General features: G+C 44.2%; 2 protein-coding genes across 2 annotated transcripts; both read left to right on the forward strand.

The window, feature by feature from the left end:
* Positions 1–8,529: 8,529 nt before the first annotated feature.
* LOC118944450 (chloride channel protein 1-like) lies at positions 8,530–8,979 on the forward strand. The gene is made up of 2 exons (XM_036963860.2): positions 8,530–8,715; positions 8,823–8,979. Exons 1-2 carry the CDS (start codon positions 8,616–8,618, stop codon positions 8,960–8,962), a joined length of 240 nt encoding a protein of 79 aa, XP_036819755.1. The 5' UTR covers positions 8,530–8,615; the 3' UTR covers positions 8,963–8,979.
* A 9,949-nt stretch (positions 8,980–18,928) lies between these two features.
* Positions 18,929–19,793, forward strand: LOC149984460 (uncharacterized). The gene has a single exon (XM_090230684.1). It carries the CDS (start codon positions 18,995–18,997, stop codon positions 19,721–19,723), a length of 729 nt encoding a protein of 242 aa, XP_090086810.1. The 5' UTR covers positions 18,929–18,994; the 3' UTR covers positions 19,724–19,793.
* The last annotated feature ends 836 nt before the right edge of the window (positions 19,794–20,629 follow it).

A 20,629-nucleotide genomic window follows, 5' to 3' on the forward strand; every position in this document is an offset into this window, starting at 1 on the left:
CCCTTCCCAACGATGCAGAGTAAAAAAACTGAATAATAGTAACACAAGGAATCAAATAAAATGCAAGAATGGATCTATATCCAGGGAGTACCAGTACCAGATCAATGTGCAGAGGAACGAGGTATTTGAGGTAGATACAGTTGAAGTCAGAAGTTTACATACACCTTAGCCAAATACATTTAAACTCAGTTTACACAATTCCTGACATTTAATCCTTGTAAAAATGCCCTGTCTTAGGTCAGTTAGGATCACCACTGTTTCAAGAATGTGAAATGTCAGAATAACAGTAGAGAGAAGGATTTCTTTTGATTTTTCCATGATGTCAAACAAAGAGGCACTGAGTTTGAAGGTAGGCCTTGAAATACATCTACAGATATACCTCCAATTGACTCAAATTATGTCAATTAGCCTATCAGAAGCTTCTAAAACCATGACATCATTTTCTGGAATTTTCCAAGCTGTTTAAAGTCAGTCAACTTAGTGTATGTAAACTTCTGACCCACTGGAATTGTGATACAGTGAATTATAAGTGAAATAATCTGTAAACAATTGTTGGGAAAATTACTTGTGTCATGCACAAAGTAGATGTCCTAACCGACTTGCCGAATCTATAGTTTGTTAACGAGATTTGTGCAGTGGTTGACAAACAAGTTTTAATGACTCCAACCTCAGTGTATGTAAACGTCCAACTGTATGTACATGAAGGCGGGGTAAAGTGAATGCATCAGAATAGATAAGTGTAAACTAAAGAAGAGTAGTAGCAGCAAATGCCGTGTAACGGTGTGTGTAATGTGTATGTATGTGTTTTTGTGTTGAGTTGGTCTGCGTGTATGTGTGGGAGTGTCAATGTAATGTGTGTGAGTTAGTGTGTGCATATGTTTTGTATACAGTATATCACCTGGTGAGTGTGCGTAGGGTCAGTGCAAGATAGTCATTGCAGATAGTTTGGGTACTATTCACTGACTATTTAGTAGTCTGGCTATTTAGCAGTCTTATGGCTCACGGGTAGAAGCTGTCTCAAAGCCTATTGGTCCAAGAGCCAATGCTCCAGTACCATTTGCCGGACGGTAGCAGAGTGAACAGTCTATGGAATTGTTTCAGTTCTTCCTCTGACACCGCCTGATATAGAGGTCCTGGATGGCAGGGAGCTTGGCCACAGTGATGTACTGGACTGAGCGCACCACGGACCGACGGACCGACCGACCAGGACCATAGCCTACTGGTCCTACTGACCAGGACCATAGCCTACTGACTGACTATAGGCTAAAGTCTGTCTATAGTTGTCAGTAGTCTGGATCCTGAGGCTACAGTCAGTCAGTAGGCTATGGTCCTGGTCAGTAGGACGGACGGACGGACGGACGTAGTCAGTCTATAGTAGTCAGTAGGCTGTAGTCTGGATCCTGAGGCTACAGTCAGTCAGTAGGCTATAGTCTGGGTCAGTAGGCTATAGTCTGGGTCAGTAGGCTATGGTCCTGGTCAGTAGGCTGTGGTCTGGGTCAGTAGGCTATAGTCTGGGTCAGTAGGCTATTGTCAGTCAGTAGGTTATAGTCAGTCAGAAGGCTATATTCTGGGTCAGTAGGCCACAGTCAGTCAGTATGCTATAGTCAGTCAATTTGCTAAAGTCTGGGTCAGTAGGCTGTGGTCTGGGTCAGTATCCTATATTCTCAGTCAGTAGGCCTTTAGTCAGTCAGTAGACGTTAGTCAGTCAGTAGGCTATGGTCTGTCAGTAGTCTACAGTCAGTCAGTAGACTATAGTCTGGGTCCTTATGCTATAGCCAGTCAAAAGGCTATAGTATGGGCCAGTAGGCAATAGTCAGTCAGTAGGCCATAGTTTGGGTCAGAAGACTATAGTCTGGGTCAGTAATCTATAGTCAGTCAATTGGCTAAAGTCTGGGTCAGTAGGCTATAGTCTGGGTCAGTATCCTACATTCTCAGTCAGTAGGCCTTTAGTCAGTCAGTAGACGTTAGTCAGTCAGTAGTCTATAGTCAGTCAGTAGACTATATTCTGGGTCAGTAGGCTACAGTCAGTTAGTAGGCTATAGTGTGTGACAGTAACCTATAGTCTGGATCCTGAGGCTATAGTCTCGGTCAGTAGGCTATAGTCAGTAATTAGGCTATAGTCTGGGTCGATAGACTGTAGTCTGGGTCTATAGTCAGTCAGTAGGCTATAGTCAGTCAGTAGACTATATTCTGGGTCAGTAGGCTACAGTCAGTTAGTAGGCTATAGTGTGTGACAGTAACCTATCATCAGTAAGTAGACGTTAGTTTGGGTCAGTGGGCTATAGTCTGGGTCATTTGGCTATAGTCTGGGTCCGTAGGCTAAAGTCAGTCAGCAGGCTGTGGTCTGGGGCAGTAGACTATAGTCAGTCAATGTCCTATAGACTGGGTCAGTAGGCTATAGTCTGGGTCAGTAGCCTATTGTCATTCAGTGGTCTATAGGATGGGTCCTTAGGCTATAGTCTGGGTCTTGAGGCTATCGTCATTCAGTAGGCTATAGTATGGGTCAGCAGGCTTTAGTCTGGGTCAGTAGTCTATAGTCAGTCAGTAGGCTATTGTCAGTCAGTAGGCTATATTCTGGTTCAATTTGCTACAGTCAGTCAGTAAGCTATATTCTGGGTTAGTAGGCTATAATCAGCCAGTTGGCTATAGTCTGGGTAAGTAGACTATTGTCTGGGAAAGTAGGCTGTAGTCTGGGAAGGTAGGCGATAGTCAGTCAGTAGGCTATATTCAGTCAGTAGGCTATTGTCAGTCAGTAGGCTGTAGTCTGGGTCAGTAGCCTATATTCAGTCAGTAGGCTATAGGCTGGGTCAGTAACCTATAGTCTGGGTCCGTAACCTATAGTCTGGGTCCGTAACCTATTGTCAGTCAGTAGGCCATAGTCAGTCAGTAGCTGTTGTCTTAGTCAGTAGGCTATAGTCTGGGTCAGTAGGCTATAGTCTGGGTCAGTGGGCTATAGTCTGGGTCAGTATGCTGTAGTCTTGATCAGTATATTATAGTCTGGGTTCTTATGATGTAGTATGGGTCAGTAGGCTATTATCTGGGTAGGTAGGCAGTAGTCAGTCAGTAGACTATAGACATTCAGTAGGCTGTAGTCAGTCAGTAGGCTGTAGTCTGGGTCAGTAGGCTATTGTCAGTCAGTAGGCTATTGTCTGGGTTCTTAGGCTGTAGTATGGGTCAGTAAGCTATTGTCAGTCAGTGGGCTATAGTCTGGGTCCTTAGGCTATAGTCAGTCAGTAGGCTGTAGTCTGGGTCAGTGGGCTGTAGTCAGTCAGTAGACTATAGTCAGTAAGTAGACTGTAGTCTAGGTCAGTAGGCTGTAGTCAGTCAGTAGGATGTAGTTTGGGTCAGTAGGCAGTAGTCTGGGTCAGTAGACTATAGTATGGGTAAGTAGGCTATAGTCAGTCAGTAGGCTGTAGTCTGGGTCAGTAGACTGTAGTCTGGGTAGGTACGCTGTAGTCAGTCAGTAGGCTATAGTCAGTCAGTTAGCTATAGTCTGTGTCAGTAGCCTATAGTCAGTCAATAGGCTATAGTCTGGGTCAGTATGCTGTCATCTGGGTCGGTAGGCTATGGTCTGGGTCAGTATGCTATAGTCAGTAGGCTGTAGTCTGGGTCAGTGGGCTATAGTCAGTCAGTAGGCTATAGTCTCGGTCAGTGGGCTATGGTCTTGGTCAGTAGGTTTTGTTCTGGGTCAGTAGTCTATAGTCAGTCAGTAGGCTATTGTCAGTCATTAGACTATGGTCTTGGTCAGTGGGCCAGTCTGTATACTATAGTCTGGGTCTTTGGGCTATAGTCTGGCTCAGTAAACTGTAGTCAGTCAGTAGGCTTTTGTCTGGGTCCCTAGGCTGTAGTCTGGGTCAGTAGGCTATAGTCTGGGTCAGTAGACTATAGTCAGTAGATTGTAGTCTGGGTCAGTAGGCTATTATAGTCTGGGTCAGTAGGCTATTATAGTCTGGGTCAGTAGACTATAGTCAGTCAGTAGACTATAGACATTCAGTTGGCTATAGTCAGCAAGTAGGCCATAGTCTGTCAGTAGGGTGTATTCTGGGTCAAAAGCCTATAGTCAGTCAGTAGACTATAGTTAGTCAGTAGGCTATAGTCTGGGTCCTTAGGATGTAGTCAGTCAGTAGGCTATAGTCTCAGTCAGTAGCCTATAATCTGGGTCAGTAGCCTATAGTCAGTCAGTAGACTATTGCCAGTCAGTGGGCTATAGTCTCGGTCAGTAGGCTAAGGTCTTGGTCAGTAGACTATAGTCAGTCAATATGCTATAGTCTGAGTCAGTAGGCTGTCATCTGGGTCATTAGGTTATAGTCTGGGTCAGTAGGCTATAGTCAGTCAGTAGACTGTAGTCTGGGTCAGTAGACTATGGTCTTGATCTGTGGGCTATATTCTTGGTCAGTAGGCTGTACTCAGTCAGTAGGCTATAGTCAGTCCAGTCAGTAGGTTGTAGTCTGGGTCAGTAGACTATAGTCAGTCCGTATACTATAGTCTGGGTCAGTATGATATAGTCTGAGTCAGTAGGCTATTGTCTGGGTCAGTAGGCTACATTCAAGTGAGTCAGTAGGCTATATTCAGTCGGTAGCCTATTGTCTTGGTCAGTAGACTATGATCAGTCAGTAGGCTATAGTCAGTCAGTAGGCTTTGGTCAGTCGGTAGGCTATATTTGGTCAGTAGACTATTGTCAGTCAGTAGGCTGTAGTCTGGGTCAGTAGACTGTAGTCTGGGTAGGTAGGCTGTAGTCAGTCAGTAGGCTATAGACAATCAGTAGACTATAATATTCTGTAGGCTGGGTCAGTAGGCTGTCATCTGAGTCAGTAGGTTTTGGTCTGGGTCAGTAGGCTATAGTCAGTCAGTGGGCTATAGTCAGTCAGTAGACTGTAGTCTAGGTCATTAGGCTGTAGTGAGTCAGTAGGATGTAGTCTGGGTCAGTAGACTATAGTATGGGTATGTAGGCTATAGTCAGTCAGTAGACTATAGTCATTCAGTAGCCTATACTCTGGGTCAGTAGCCTATAGTCAGTCAGTAGGCTGTAGTCAGTCAGTAGGCTATTGCCAGTCAGTAGGCTATAGTCTGGGTCAGTAGACTGTAGTCTGGGTAGGTAGGCTGTAGTCAGTCAGTAGGCTATAGACAATCAGTAGACTATAATATTCTGTAGGCTGGGTCAGTAGGCTGTCATCTGAGTCAGTAGGTTTTGGTCTGGGTCAGTAGGCTATAGTCAGTCAGTGGGCTATAGTCAGTCAGTAGACTGTAGTCTAGGTCATTAGGCTGTAGTGAGTCAGTAGGATGTAGTCTGGGTCAGTAGACTATAGTATGGGTATGTAGGCTATAGTCAGTCAGTAGACTATACTCTGGGTCAGTAGGCTATTGCCAGTCAGTAGGCTATAGTCTCGGTCAGTAGGCTAAGGTCTTGGTCAGTAGACTATAGTCAGTCAATATGCTATAGTCTGAGTCAATGGGCTGTAGTCTGGGAAGGTAGGCTGTAGTCAGTCAGTAGGCTATAGTCAGTCAGTTGGCTATAGTCTGTGTCAGTAGGCTACAGTTAAGTGAGTCAGTAGGCTATATTCAGTCGGTAGCCTATTGTCTGGGTCAGTAGACTATGATCAGTCGGTAGGCTATAGTCAGTCAGTAGGCTATTGTAAGTCAGTAAGCTATAGTCAGTCAGTTTGCTATAGTATGAGAACATCACATCATGGGAGAGACAATCCATCCGACGTTTGGAATGTTTTGGTCACCTGATTTGTCTTTTTCACCATGTTAAACATGTTCACCATGTTCATCTTGTTAAATACTATATTACTATCTGTACCAAATGGTCTAATTAGGTTGTTACACAGATCTTAGAGAGAGATAAGAGGAGGGGTGTGTGTCTATTTGTCAATAACTGCTGGTCCGCGATGTTTAATATGAAAGAAATCTCAAGGTATTTCTTGCCTGAGGTAGAATTCATCATGATAAGCTGTAGACCAGACTATCTACCTAGAGAGTGTCATGGAAATTTCCTCTATTTACCAAATCATGGGAGCAAACCACACACACAAGTCAGAGTTAGTTAGCAAAGTCCATCTTTAATTATATGAGCTCTATCACAACCCTGTGACTCTCAGATCGATTCAGTGTCTAACCATGAATTATCTGAGAGCCCCTTCCACATTGTAAATGAGGTCCTTTATAGTAAAGACACACACAGGATAAGACAGCTTAGACATAATAAATCGTTCAGCTTTGTCTCCTTACTCAAACCCCAGAACCATAAACCAACCCTCCATATAAACAGGCATATATCAAATTGTAATTTAGATGCAACCAACTCTAAATACAACCAATCCTGGACAAGCTCACGGAGAGGAGAATGATTCCAGACACTGCCTTCTCCGATGGGAAAACTAGGGAGTGAACTGGCACACACACAGTGGAGCAAAATACATGTTTACACACGATGATACTTTGACCTCTCCCCTCTCTCCGGCCCATGCAACTTAGTTTTGACATAGAACAGATAACTGCAACCTGGCCACAGTATTATACAAAAATACCATTCTGATGAGAATTAACTTACACACATTTGATAAATATAAAACATCTTTACATATGTTACCAACAAATTCTGATAATCCCACGACAAGAGTTCTCATCTGTTTTTTTTGTAGCCGTCTATTTACCACCACAAATCGATGCTGGCTCTAAGACCGCACTCAACCAGCTGTATAAGGCCATAAGCCTTATACAACAAGAACATGCTCAGAAGAGGTGCTGCTAGTGGCCAGGGACTTTAAGAGAAGCAAACTTAAATCCGTTTTACCTCATTTCTACTAGCATGTCACATGTGCAACCAGAGGAACCACTTGGAGTTCCAAGTGGTACCGGAGCGTTAAGTCTAGGACCAAAATGCTCATTAACAGCTTCTATCTCCAAGCCATAAGACTGCTGAACAACTAATCAAATAGCCACCTGGACTATTTAAATTGACCTCCCCCTCCGTTTGTTTTTACACTGCTGCTACTCGCTGTTTATTATCAATGCATAGTCACTTTACAAATTACCTCGGCACACCTGTACCCCTGCACATTGACTCGGACCGGTACCCACTATATATAGCCTCACTATTGTTATGTACATTTATTTTGTTACTTTTTGATTGATTAGAATTTGTTTTGCTTTCGTTTATTTAGTATCTCTATTTCTTGAGCTGCATTGTTGGTTAAGGGCTTGTTAGTAAGCACTTCAAGGTAAGGTCTTGTTGTATTCGGCATATGTAACAAATAACATTTGATTTGATATATTATATTTGTACTGTCAGTCACAAACTAGTTTCCATATCTGACATCGTCAAAGTACAATATGAAATATGACTTATTATTATTTAATAATATTGTTATTAAATATTATTAAATCACTACTACTTCCATTCCCTGCGAGGGGTCCCTAGTTAGTTGTGTGCATGTGTGGTCAGCCCTGACAATATAGCCCTGTCTTGGGACACAAGGTTAATAATATAATCTGACCCAGTCACTGACGGACAGACACAGATATTAGGACATGAGGCACCACACAGACACACACTCACCAGGGACCCAGGAATCTGTGGTTATTAGTATTTTTTAATTAACTCTGAATGTTACCCTGCCCTTCACTCTCTGAATCTGTTAGCAGCTCTCACTCACTCTGTGAGTCTCTCTCACTCACTCTGTGAGTCTCTCTCTACCCGTCTGTCTGTCTGTCTGTCTGTCTGTCTTTTCTTTCTTTCGTTCTTTCGTTCTTTCGTTCTTTCGTTCTTTCGTTCGTTCGTTCGTTCTTTCTTTCTTTCTTTCTTTCTTTCTTTCTTTCTTTCTTTCTTTCTTTCTTTCTTTCTTTCTTTCTTTCTTTCTTTCTTTCTTTCTTTCTTTCTTTCTTTCTTTCTTTCTTTCTTTCTTTCTTTCTTTCTTTCTTTCTTTCTTTGAAGAGGAAGGTGTGGCATGTTCTGTCTTCCTGGGATCTCTTCCTCTGGCAACCTGGCTCCTGTCCAGCTTCCACTCAGGGAGGGATTTTTCCCGATCTCTTGGCCCGTTTTGTCTATTTCAGTTTTTTCCGATCTCTTGGCCCGTTTTGTCTATTTCTGGTTTTTCCGATCTCTTGGCCCATTTTGTCTATTTCTGGCCTGCGGCAGGGTATTCAGGTTGGTGTGTATCCCTTACAGATACGCCGCACATTCCCTCTCTACCTCGTTATCTCCAGCTATCCCACTGTGCCGGATTCAGTTTTCTCTACTGCTCCGATTTATGATCCCCCTTTTAATTTCCTCTGATTCTAGCGAGCCTCTTGGTAATGAAGACAACTAGAAGGCTTTCTGGGTAATGAAGTCTGCTCTGTCCAGGAAACTGCAAGGGTTTCTGGGTAATACTATATAGTCGTTGCTCTATCTCTGGTAAGATCTATTGATCTTGGTAATTATATGTAGTATCCTGCTCTGTCCAGGTCCATGGGACAGCTGGGTAATATAATGTAGATTCAACATTGCTTCCTGGGTAATGTAGTCTTTCCTCTGCCCAGCTCTACGGGGAGTACAGGGAACAACTCGGTTGTTCCCAGCCACACGGCTGCTGACAGAGAGACAATGGAGAAAGCAGAAAACAACATGGTCAATGCCAGACGGGGGCGTGGCCAACAACACCTTCACCATGGAGTCATATGTCAGCCACACCTCCTCCACAAAGAAGCCCCGCCCCTACTCCAAATGCCAAGGTGAGAGACAAGGACTAGTTCTAGCTACATCACTGTAAATAACCCCCGGTAAAAGTTATTTTGAGGCCTAAACACATACAGTAATATAACTTATTGTGTTGGTCCAGACTGTGTGGCTCGTATACAGCGGTACATCGTGACCAAGCTGGGGGAGGACTGGATCTTCCTGGTGCTGCTGGGCCTCACTATGGCCCTGGTCAGCTGGAGCATGGACTACACCAGTGCCAAGAGCTTACAAGGTACATGACTAGTCCCCATAATCCAATGTGGCTGTAGCAGACCAGGTTCCCTCACTAGATGGCCATACAAGACAGGATAAAAACAGATGAGCAATATCATGAGGTATTTGACATCAATTTAGGCCTACTACCCAATTCCAAGTCAGCCCCTGTCCCTAACCCCTAGGTAGGTCAAATACATCCCCCTCTCTCTCTCCCTCTAACCCCCTATATCTCTCTCTACATCCCTCTCTCTCCCTCTAACCCCCTATATCTTTCTCTACATCCCCCTCTCTCTCTCCCTCTAACCCCCTATATCTCTCTCTACATCCCCCTCTCTCTCTCCCTCTAACCCCCTATATCTCTCTCTACATCCCTCTCTCTCCCTCTAACCCCTATATCTCTCTCTACATCCCCTTCTCTCTCTCCCTCTAACCCCCTATATTTCTCTCTACATCCCTCTCTCTCCCTCTAACTCCCTCTCTCTCTACATACATTCCTCTCTCTCCACATACATTCCTCTCTCTCCCTCTAACCCCCTATATATACATCCCCCTCTCTCTCTCCCTCTAACCCCCTCTATCTCTCTCTACATCCCTCTCTCTCCCTCTAACCCCCTCTCTCTCTACATCCCTCTCTCTCCCTCTAACCCCCCATATCTCTCTCTACATCCCCCTCTTTCTCTCTCTCTGCCTCTAACCCCCTATATATCTCTCTCTCTCCCTCTAACCCCCTATATCTCTCTCTACATCTCTCTCTAACCCCCTATATCTCTCCCTACATCCCCCTCTCTCTCTCCCTCTAACCCCCTATATCTCTCTCTACATCCCCCTCTCTCTCTCCCTCTAACCCCCTATATCTTTCTCTACATCCCCCTCTCTCTCTCCCTCTAACCCCCTATATCTCTCTACATCCCTCTCTCTCCCTCTAACCCCCTATATCTCTCTCTACATCCCTCTCTCTCCCTCTAACCCCATATATCTTTCTCTACATCCCCCTCTCTCTCTCCCTCGAACCCCCTCTCTCTCTACATCCCTCTCTCTCCCTCTAACCCACTATATCTCTCTCTACATCCCCCTCTCTCTCTCCCTCTAACCCCCTATATCTCTCTCTACATCCCTCTCTCTCCCGCTAACCCCCTATATCTTTCTCTACATCCCCCTCTCTCTCTCCCTCTAACCCCCTATATCTCTCTCTACATCCCTCTCTCTCCCTCTAACCCCCTCTCTCTCTACATCCCTCTCTCTCCCTCTAACCCCCCCATATCTCTCTCTCTCTCCCTCTAACCCCCTATATCTCTCTCTACATCTCTCTCTCCCTCTAACCCATTCTCTCTCTCTACATCCCTTTCTCTCCCTCTAACTCCCTATATCTCTCTCTACACCCCCCTCTCTCTCTCTCTCCCTCTAACCCCCTCTATCTCTCTCTACATCCCTTTCTCTCCCTCTAACCCCCTATATCTCTCTCTACATCCCTCTCTCTCCCTCTAACCCCCTCTATCTCTCTCTACATCCCTCTCTGCCTCTAACCCCCTATATCTCTCTCTCTCCCTCTAACCCCCTATATCTCTCTCTACATCCCTTTCTCTCCCTCTAACCCATTCTATCTCTCTCTACATCCCTTTCTCTCCCTCTAACTCCCTATATCTCTCTCTACATCCCCCCCTCTCTCTCTCTCCCTCTAACCCCCTCTATCTCTCTCTACATCCCTTTCTCTCCCTCTAACCCCCTATATCTCTCTCTACATCCCTCTCTCTCCATCTAACCCCCTATATCTCTCTCTACATCCCTCTCTCTCCCTCTAACCCCCTCTATCTCTCTCTACATCCCTCTCTGTCCCTCTAACCCTCTCTATCTCTCTCTACATCCCTTTATCTCCATCTAACCCCCTCTATCTCTCTCTACATCCCTCTCTGTCCCTCTAACCCCCTATATCTCTCTCTACATCCCTCTCTGTCCCTCTAACCCTCTCTATCTCTCTCTACATCCCTTTATCTCTGTCCCTCTAACCCCCCCTCTCCCCTTCCTGTAACAGTAATCTACAGTGCTTTGATAGCCTTAGCATAGCATGGAAACACATTTCAAATATTGTATTTTATATTCTCCATTCATCTTGCCGACAGTCATGTCTCTGATTCACTCATTTTGCTGGTAAGCAAAACAACTGAATCCCACTGTACACCTTCCCTCTCATGATGATGTCATATGTTTATTCATGCCAGGTGTTTTAGAATAGGATCAGTTTCACTCTCTCGCTGTCCCTGTCACAGTCACCATCACAGCTCTTTTCCGGACCAACTTCCGGATGGATTTTCCCTTTGACCTGCAGGAGCTCCCAGCCTTCGCTATCATTGGGTGAGAGCGCTTAGTAAACATTCTACACACCCCCTTTAGACCCTACAGTCTTCAACTGAACTGCACTCACTTAGTGATGGTGTGGGGATCAATGGGATTGTGTGTGTCTTCCTGACTCCCTGTTGTAGAATCTCCTGTGGGTTCCTGACTCTCTGTCCCCTGTCTGTCTGTTGTAGAATTTCCTGTAGGTTCCTGACTCTCTGTCCCCTGTCTGTCTGTTGTAGAATCCCCTGTGGGTTCCTGACTCTCTGTCCCCTGTCTGTCTGTTGTAGAATCTCCTGTAGGTCCCTGACTCTCTGTCCCCTGTCTGTCTGTTGTAGAATCTCCTGTGGGTTCCTGGGGGCCTTCTTTGTCTACCTGAACAGACAGGTGGTTCTAGTGATGAGGAGACAGACGTCTCTCACGCGCTTTCTGACCAAGCAATGAGACATCACGCACGCACGCACTCGCATACATACACATAGTACACACACACAGTACATACACACAGTACATACACACAGTTCACACACACAGTACACACACACAGTACATACACATAGTACATACACACAGTACACACACACACAGTACACACACACACACAGTACACACACACACAGTACACACACACAGTACACACACACAGTACACACACACACAGTACATACACACAGTACATACACACAGTACATACACACAGTACACACACACACAGTACACACACACACACAGTACACACACACACAGTACACACACACAGTACACACACACAGTACATACACACAGTTCACACAAACAGTACACACACACAGTACATACACACAGTACATACACCCAGTACATACACACAGTACACACACACAGTACATACACACAGTACACACAAACAGTACACACACACAGTACATACACACAGTACATACACACAGTACATACACACAGTACACACAAACAGTACACACAAACAGTACACACACACAGTACATACACACAGTACATACACACAGTACATACACACAGTTCACACACACAGTACACACACACAGTACATACACATAGTACATACACACAGTACACACACACACAGTACACACACACACACAGTACACACACACACAGTACACACACACACAGTACACACACACAGTACACACACACAGTACACACACACAGTACACACACACAGTACATACACACAGTACATACACACAGTACACACACACACAGTACACACACACAGTACACACACACAGTACATACACACAGTACATACACACAGTACACACACAGTACACACACACAGTACATACACACAGTACATACACACAGTACATACACACAGTACACACACACAGTACACACACACAGTACATACACACAGTACATACACACAGTACATACACACAGTACACACACACACAGTACACACACACAGTACACACACACAGTACATACACACAGTACACACACACAGTACACACACACAGTACATACACACAGTACATACACACAAACAGTACATACACACAGTACATACACACAGTACATACACACAGTACACACAAACAGTACACACAAACAGTACACACACACAGTACATACACACAGTACATACACACAGTACATACACCCATTACGTACACACAATACGTACACACAGTACATACACACAGTACATACACACAATACGTACACACAGTACATACACACAGTACATACACACAATATGTACACACAGTACATACACACAGTACACACACACTGTTACACTCACTCAAATGTCTTCACAATTGTAATGCTTAGCAGACACTATTACCCAGATCCCTGACACTTTCCACATTCCATTCCAGATGAGTTTCATTTGGGTAGCCTCTTCTTCCAAAGTAATCTGTTACACGACATTGACCCAGACAAGCAGGGCTTAACAGCCAGCCATTCACCCAGTTAGACACATTCACTTAGCCATTGACTCACCAGTCAAGGTACATTGAGCTCACACATTAGGAGGGGCAGAGCAGTAGAGGTGTCCTGCCATGAACTCAACAGCCTGACAGCCAGACAATGAACTGGGATGAGATTCCTGACAATTTACGTTATTACCCTAAAATGCTTCACATTTAAGTAATGACATTGTGGTTTGTTATAAAGGCTGAGTATCCCAGTTGTTTAATAATATTGTGTGTTGTGTGTGTGTGTTTGTGCGCATGCGTGTGTGTTTGTGCGATTGTGTGTGTTCAGTCGGTTGATCTACTCAGGTGCAGTGACGTTTGTCATCGCCACCCTGACCTTTCCTCCTGGATTCGGCCAGTTCATGGCTGGAGAGGTCAGAGAGCATTATTGAGCTTATTAGAGTTTATGTTCATGACTTATAGAATAACCTTTTATAAATCCATGTATTGCCTATAAATCCCTCTCCCCCAGGGGCAGCATTTGGGCGTCTGGTAGGGAGATCATGGCCACTCTCTTCCCAAACGGTATCCTGTTTGATGGGATAGTTTATCGCATCCTCCCCGGGGGCTATGCTGTCATTGGTGAGTCTCCTCTGAAGTCTCATCTTGCCTTGCTGCTGTTGCAGGGAAGCCCCAGAAGTGGCTCTTCTTATCAGCTGTATGCAATAATTTGCTATGTGTTATCTTCGGAATTCAGCATTCTCTGTGTTGGTCTTGCCAACCCCCATTGTCACACCTCTGAGAGGTTACATCATGTAGGTCTGACATCTGATTGGAGGTTAACTTTACAGTAATACTATTGGTCAACAACTCAGGTTTTGAGTCCAAACAACTCAGATGTTTATTATTCATTGTCTATTAGTGTAACTCAACCATAGTCTCTTGCATATTGCTAATTATCTTTATGGAGACAGATAAACATTTTAATAGGCCAATTGCTTTGTCTTATTACGAGTATACACACTACCGTTCAAAAGTTTGGGATCACTTAGAAATGTCCTTGTTTTTTAAAGAAATGCACATTTTTTGTCCATTAAAATCACATCAAATTGATCAGAAATACAGTGTAGATATTGTTAATGTTGTAAATGACTATTGCAGCTGGAAACGGCAGATTTTATGGAATATCTACATAGGCGTACAGAGGCCCATTATCAGCAACCATCACTCCTGTGTTCCAATTTTTAATTTTTAATTTATTTTTTTTACCTTTATTTAACTAGGCAAGTCAGTTAAGAACAAATTCTTATTTTCAATGAGGAAAATAAGAAACAGTGTTCAGGGGCAGAACGACAGATTTGTACTTTGTCAGCTCGGGGGTTTGAACTTGCAACCTTCCAGTTACTAGTCCAACGCTCTAACCACTAGGCTACCCTGCCGCCCCAAAGGTACGTTGTGTTAGCTAATACAAGTTAATAATTTAATTTTTTAAACATTTTATTTCACCTTTATTTAACCAGGTAGGCTAGTTGAGAACAAGTTCTCATTTGCAACTGCGACCTGGCCAAGATAAAGTGTAGCAATTCGACACATACAACAACACAGAGTTACACATGGAATAAACAAAACATACAGTCAATAATACAGTAGAACAAAAGAAAACAAAAAGTCTATATACAGTGAGTGCAAACGAAGTAAGTTAAGGCAATAAATAGGCCATGGTGGCGATGTAATTACAATATAGCAATTAAACACTGGAATGGTGCTGTTGATGATACTGGGGTGCAAAGGAGCAAGATAAATAAATAAATACAGTATGGGGATGAGGTAGGTAGATAGATGGGCTGTTTACAGATAGGATATGTACATGTGCAGTGATCTGTGAGCTGCTCTTACAGCTGGTGCTTAAAGTTAGTGAGGGAGATGTGAGTCTCCAGCTTCAGAGATTTTTGCAGTTCATTCCAGTCATTGGCAGCAGAGAACTGGGAGGAAAGACGACCAAAGGAGGAATTGGCTTTGGGGGTGACCAGTGAGATATACAGTGGGGCAAAAAAGTATTTAGTCAGCCACCAATTGTGCAAGTTCTCCCACTTAAAAAGATGAGAGAGGCCTGTCATTTTCATCATAGGTACACTTCAACTATGACAGACAAAATGAGAAAAAAAATCCAGAAAATCACATTGTAGGATTTTTAATGAATTTATTTTCAAATTATGGTGGAAAATAAGTATTGTGTTGGAGTGAGAATGTTTACCCAATGTACTCACTTCTAAATGTCTGTCCTGTCTTTCAGAGAAGCGTTCCCTCCAGTCTGTGAGGGGAATATTTCAGCGCCTCTTCTCCTCTTCCTCAACCAGCCAGGCTGAAGCTCAGGTATCATTCCATATCAAGATATAGGTTGGATGATACCACTGATACAGGGTCAGATATATTAGAAGAGGTTTTTCATTCCCATAATGGTTGAGGTTTGGATTGGTGTTTAGGGCAACCTGATCCTGGATCTGTGGTTAAGGCCAACATCAACCTCAAGCGTTCCTCTGGTAGCTCAAAGAAGAGCAATATCACATTCTGTCCAGTAGGGGACACACGCTCACGTCAATGGCATGACCTTGCTATAATGTATGATATGATATGTAATTAGCAACTTTGTCATTCTGTGTGATGGAGAAATAGCACCACAAGGGGGCATCTGATCTGACACTTTATAAACCTGGAGGGAGAAAATAACTAAAATCTCTAAACCAACACCCCCCTCTGTCTCACACTCCTTCTTTTCTTTCTCTCTCTCTTTCTCTCTCCCTCTCTCTTCCTCTATCTCTTCCTCTCTCTCTTTTCCTCTCTCCAGGAATCCACCCCACCTCCACTCACTGACACCATGTCCTCAGAGGAGGTAATGTGTCTCACTCACCCTGATCAACCTTTAACCCCTGATCCCTGACCTCTACACCCTAACCTGGGCACTTCATCTAGCACTAAAAGGATTCCACGAGTAGAATCAAATATCATAAATTATTACTCCCTCTTTATGTTGTCAATCACCCTCTCTGCTCTCTGATTGGCTAATGCAGATCAAAGCCTGGGAAGAAGAAGAGTTGGATAAGCCAATCAGTATGGAGGAGATATGGATTGATCCTTCCACCTTTCAACTGGTGGAGAGAACCCCCCTTCACAAGGTATCAACTGTAGCTAGCACCTTGTGCTCTTATGTAGCTACTTTAAGACATTATAAACACTACATGCTGTAGGATATTGACAAATATGCCTCCCTCTCTCTCTGACAGACCCACACTTTGTTCTCCTTGCTGGGTCTCAGTCATGCCTAGGTTACCAGCATTGGGAAACTGGTGGGAGTCGTAGGTGAGATCACACAAGCTCTCTCTCTCTCTCTCTATCTCTATCTCTCTTTCTCTCTGTCTCTCTCACACAGCTTGTCCATTTGTTCTGCCTCTCTGTCATCGTTCTCTGATGATGATCTCACAGTGTCACAGTAATTACATTGCCAAGATTAGCAAACTGAGGAATGCCATGCCAACAGCAAACTCTGAACCTACACATCCATGCATAACTGACCAAATTATGAAAGACAAGCGTTGTCCTTTTTAATTCCGTAAAGTGAGTGTGGATGAGGTAAAAACATTATTGTTGTCTATCAACAATGACAAACCACCTGGGTCTGACAACTTGGATGGAAAATGACTGAGGATGATAGCGGATGATATGGCCACTCTTATTTGCCATCTCTTTAAACTAATCCTACAGGAAAGCATGCGCCATCAGGCCTGGAGAGAAGCAAAAGTCATTCCGGTACCCAAGAATAGCAAAGCACCCTTTACTGGTTCAAACAGCCAACCAATCAGCCTGCTACCAACCCTTAGTAGACGTTTGAAAAACATTTTTGACCAGAGACAATGCTATATCACAGTAAACAAATTACTTTCAGCATGCTTATAGAGAAGGGCACTCAGCATGTACAGCACTTACACAAATTACTGATGATTGGCTGAGAGAAATTGATACTAAGAACACCAAGACGGCACACAAGGAACTTCACTGTACTCTATGTATACTGGAAACTATATACCCGAAGGCTGCGTTTATTGTAGCTGGAGATTTCAACACAGCAAATTTGAGATCAATGTTACCTAAATCTTATCAGCATATTGATTGCACAACATGTAGTAATACTCTCGACCACTGCTCCTCTAACCTCCGCGATGCAAACAAAGCCCTCCCCCGCCCTCCAAATCCGACCACGACGCCATCTTGCTCGTCCCGGCTTATAGACAGAAACTCAAACAGGATATACCAATGACGAGAACCATTCAATGCTGGTCTGACCAATCAGAAGCAACGCTCCAAGATTGTTTTTATCATGCGGACTGGAATGTGTTCCAGTCAGCCTCAGAGAATGACATTGGCGCTGACTGGGTGAGTGCGTGTATAAATAAGTGCATTGGAGATGTCGTACCCACGGTGACTATTAAAACCTACCCAAACCAGAAACTGTGGACGGATGGCGGCATTTGCACAAAACTGAAAGAGCGAACCACCGCATTTAACCATGGAAAGAGGTCTGGTGATATGGCTGAATATAAAAAGTGTAGTTATTCCCTCCACAGGGCAATCAAACAAGCGAAATGCAGGTACAGGGACAAGGTGGAGTCGCAATTAAACGGCTCAGACACGAGACATATGTGGCAGGGTCTACAGGAAATCACGGACTACAAAACAAAAACAGCAACGTCATGGATGCTGATGTCACGCTTCCAGACAAACAAAACACCTTCTTTGCCAGCTTTGAGGATAATACAGTGAAACCGTCGCGACTCGCTAACAAAGACCCCCCCCCCCCCCCCTCCTTCTCAGTGGCAGATGTGAGTAAAACATTTAAACGTGTTAACCCTCTCAAGGCAGCAGGCCCAGATGGCATCCCTAGCCGCGTCCTCAGAGCATGCACGGACCAGCTGGCTGGTGTGTTTACGAACATTTTCAATCTCTCCCTATCCCAGTCTGCTATCCCCATATGCTTCAAGATGGCTACCATCGTTCCTGTACCCAAGAAGGCAAAGATAACTGAACTAAATTACTCCTGCCCCGTAGCACAAGTCCTACAGGCCCTAGCTGTGTCACACCTGGACTACTGCCCAGTCATATGGTCAAGTGCCACATAGAAGAACATATGTACATGGAGAGCTAACATCATTAACATGCATGTCAATCTCTACTGGCTCAAAGTAGAGGAGAGATTGACTGCATCACTACATGTCTTAGTGAGAGGTATTGACGTGTTGAAAGCACTGAGCTGTCTGTTAAAACAATTAGCACACAGCTCAGACACTCATTCATACCCCACACGCCTGTCCACCAGGGGTCTCTTCACAGTCCCCAAGTCCAGAACAGACGTGTGCAATACTACATAAGGAACAACGTGGACTGTGAAGAGACACATACGCAAACACACACACACGCTAACACACACAGTTTACACACATGTACATTGTAAAATTATACATTTTGTATTGTAGATATGTAGTGGTAGAGTAGTGGTCTAGTAATGTGTTGTATGATGTACTGTTACATTTTTAGGTGATTTAATCGCCTTAATCTTGTTTGGACCTCAGGAAGAGTAGCTGCTGCCTTGGCAGGAAGAAATGAGCATCCATAATAAATACACATACAAATACATGGAGCCTGTTCAGTTGGCTGTTGCTTTGCTGTTCTGTTGTACTCGAATAGTGAGTCACACTATTACACCATCAACTGTGTTCGTCTCTGACTTATCACAACGTCACAGTAAAACCTGTATTAACATGCTTTGCTTGTGTTATGACATGCTATGTTAACCACTTCTATTCACTCTCTTTCCCTTCCTCTCTCACCCTCCATCTCTATCTCTATTTCCCTCCCCTCTTTCTTTATCTCTCTCTCCCCTTTTCTCTTCGCCATCCCTTTTCTCTTCTCCCCCTCTATTTATCTCTCCCCTTTAATGTCTCCTTCTCTATCTCTCCCTCGCTCTTACCTCTCACAGTTGCAGAAGGCCATCGAGGGCTCCACCCTTAGTGGGGTGAGATTGCGCCCCCCTCTGGCCAGTTTCAGAAATGCCAACCGTAAAGCCAAGAAGCATGAGGCTCCTCCCACCACCCCCTCCTCCCCCACCAGGAAGAGGGAGCTGTGGGGTGAGGGGGGGAAGAGGAAGGAAGGGGGCGAGGGGTTTAGGTGGGAGGTTAAGGAAGAAAAGGGTAGAGATGGAGAAAAGAGGGAGGAAGAGATGGAAAGGTGGAAGGATGAGGTGGTTAGGACAGAGGGAAAGGGTGACATGGATGAGGCTCAGGAAGAACCCAGGGGGAACACAGGAGGAGCAGGTGGCTCCAGTGCAGGTGCAGAGTGTGATACCTCCACCCCCAACAGCGAAGGGACAGACTGTCTCCCTCAGGAGCCTTCCTCCCCCGTCTCCCCCACCTCACCACCCTCCTCCTCCACTCGTGTCTTCATTGTGTCATCCCTTCCTACCGTGCCGGATACGGATGGAGATAGGGAGAACAAAGATTCTGAAGAGCCGATTTAGATGGCGACTGAGGGAATTCTGTGGATTCTGTTTCTTAAATCAAGACCTCTCTGGCCTCATTCAGTGAGAGGGTGTCAAGGTGCATCCTGGGTAATGGAGTTCTGTGCAGGCTCATTCGAGGCTCTGAAGATGTTCAGCTTTCAGGGAGCAGGAAGAACAGGTGTACACAGTGCTTCTGGGACTTGTAGTTTTGGAATTTCTAGTAGCTAATAATACTTTTTGTACCATGGTAGCCTCTTTCCTTATTTTTCTGTGGATCTCACTCATCTTTAATTATTTTTTTCTACTCAAGACAGACAGCCTATTCCTTTTCACTATTTCAGTTTCTCAGGTCTCTCTCCGTGTCTTTCAAACTACAAAAATGGACAGATGTTCTAAGTTCTTCATCTGTACCTATCATTGTTGGTCTCCTTGTCCCGGTATTGTTGAATGTATGAATGTGTTTGTAGCTACATGGTAGTGTATGTCTGTATCACTGAACTCCATGTATCTTTATGGCACTGTATATGACAGCAATGAAATGTTTGATAATGAAATCACATCATTAATCATGACCATGTCTGTCAATGGACTGATTTATATTTCATCAAATCGATTGAACGTTTACTGATTAATGAATATACAGGCTTTAAATGATTACTGTAACCACTAAAGTAAATATTGAAATTGTTCGTACCGTTGCCTATCTACTATTCTTATGGAATACAATAAATATTGTTTTCAGTAACATTTCTTTGGACTTGCTCTAAAATAAGCAGCAATGGAGCAGGGCAATAATCAGCTCCAGCATAATACCAGATGCACTGTTCACTCCAGTCTCTTAAAAGTGTGTCTATAGAAAGGCTGTGGACGAATAAACACTTCCAGCTGAGAAGGTCAACAGTGTATTTTAGTCACACACACACA

Source organism: Oncorhynchus mykiss, chromosome 3 (genome assembly GCF_057628025.1).
Source record: "Oncorhynchus mykiss isolate SJ-2025 chromosome 3, ASM5762802v1, whole genome shotgun sequence".
NCBI classification, from domain to species: Eukaryota; Metazoa; Chordata; class Actinopteri; order Salmoniformes; family Salmonidae; genus Oncorhynchus; species Oncorhynchus mykiss.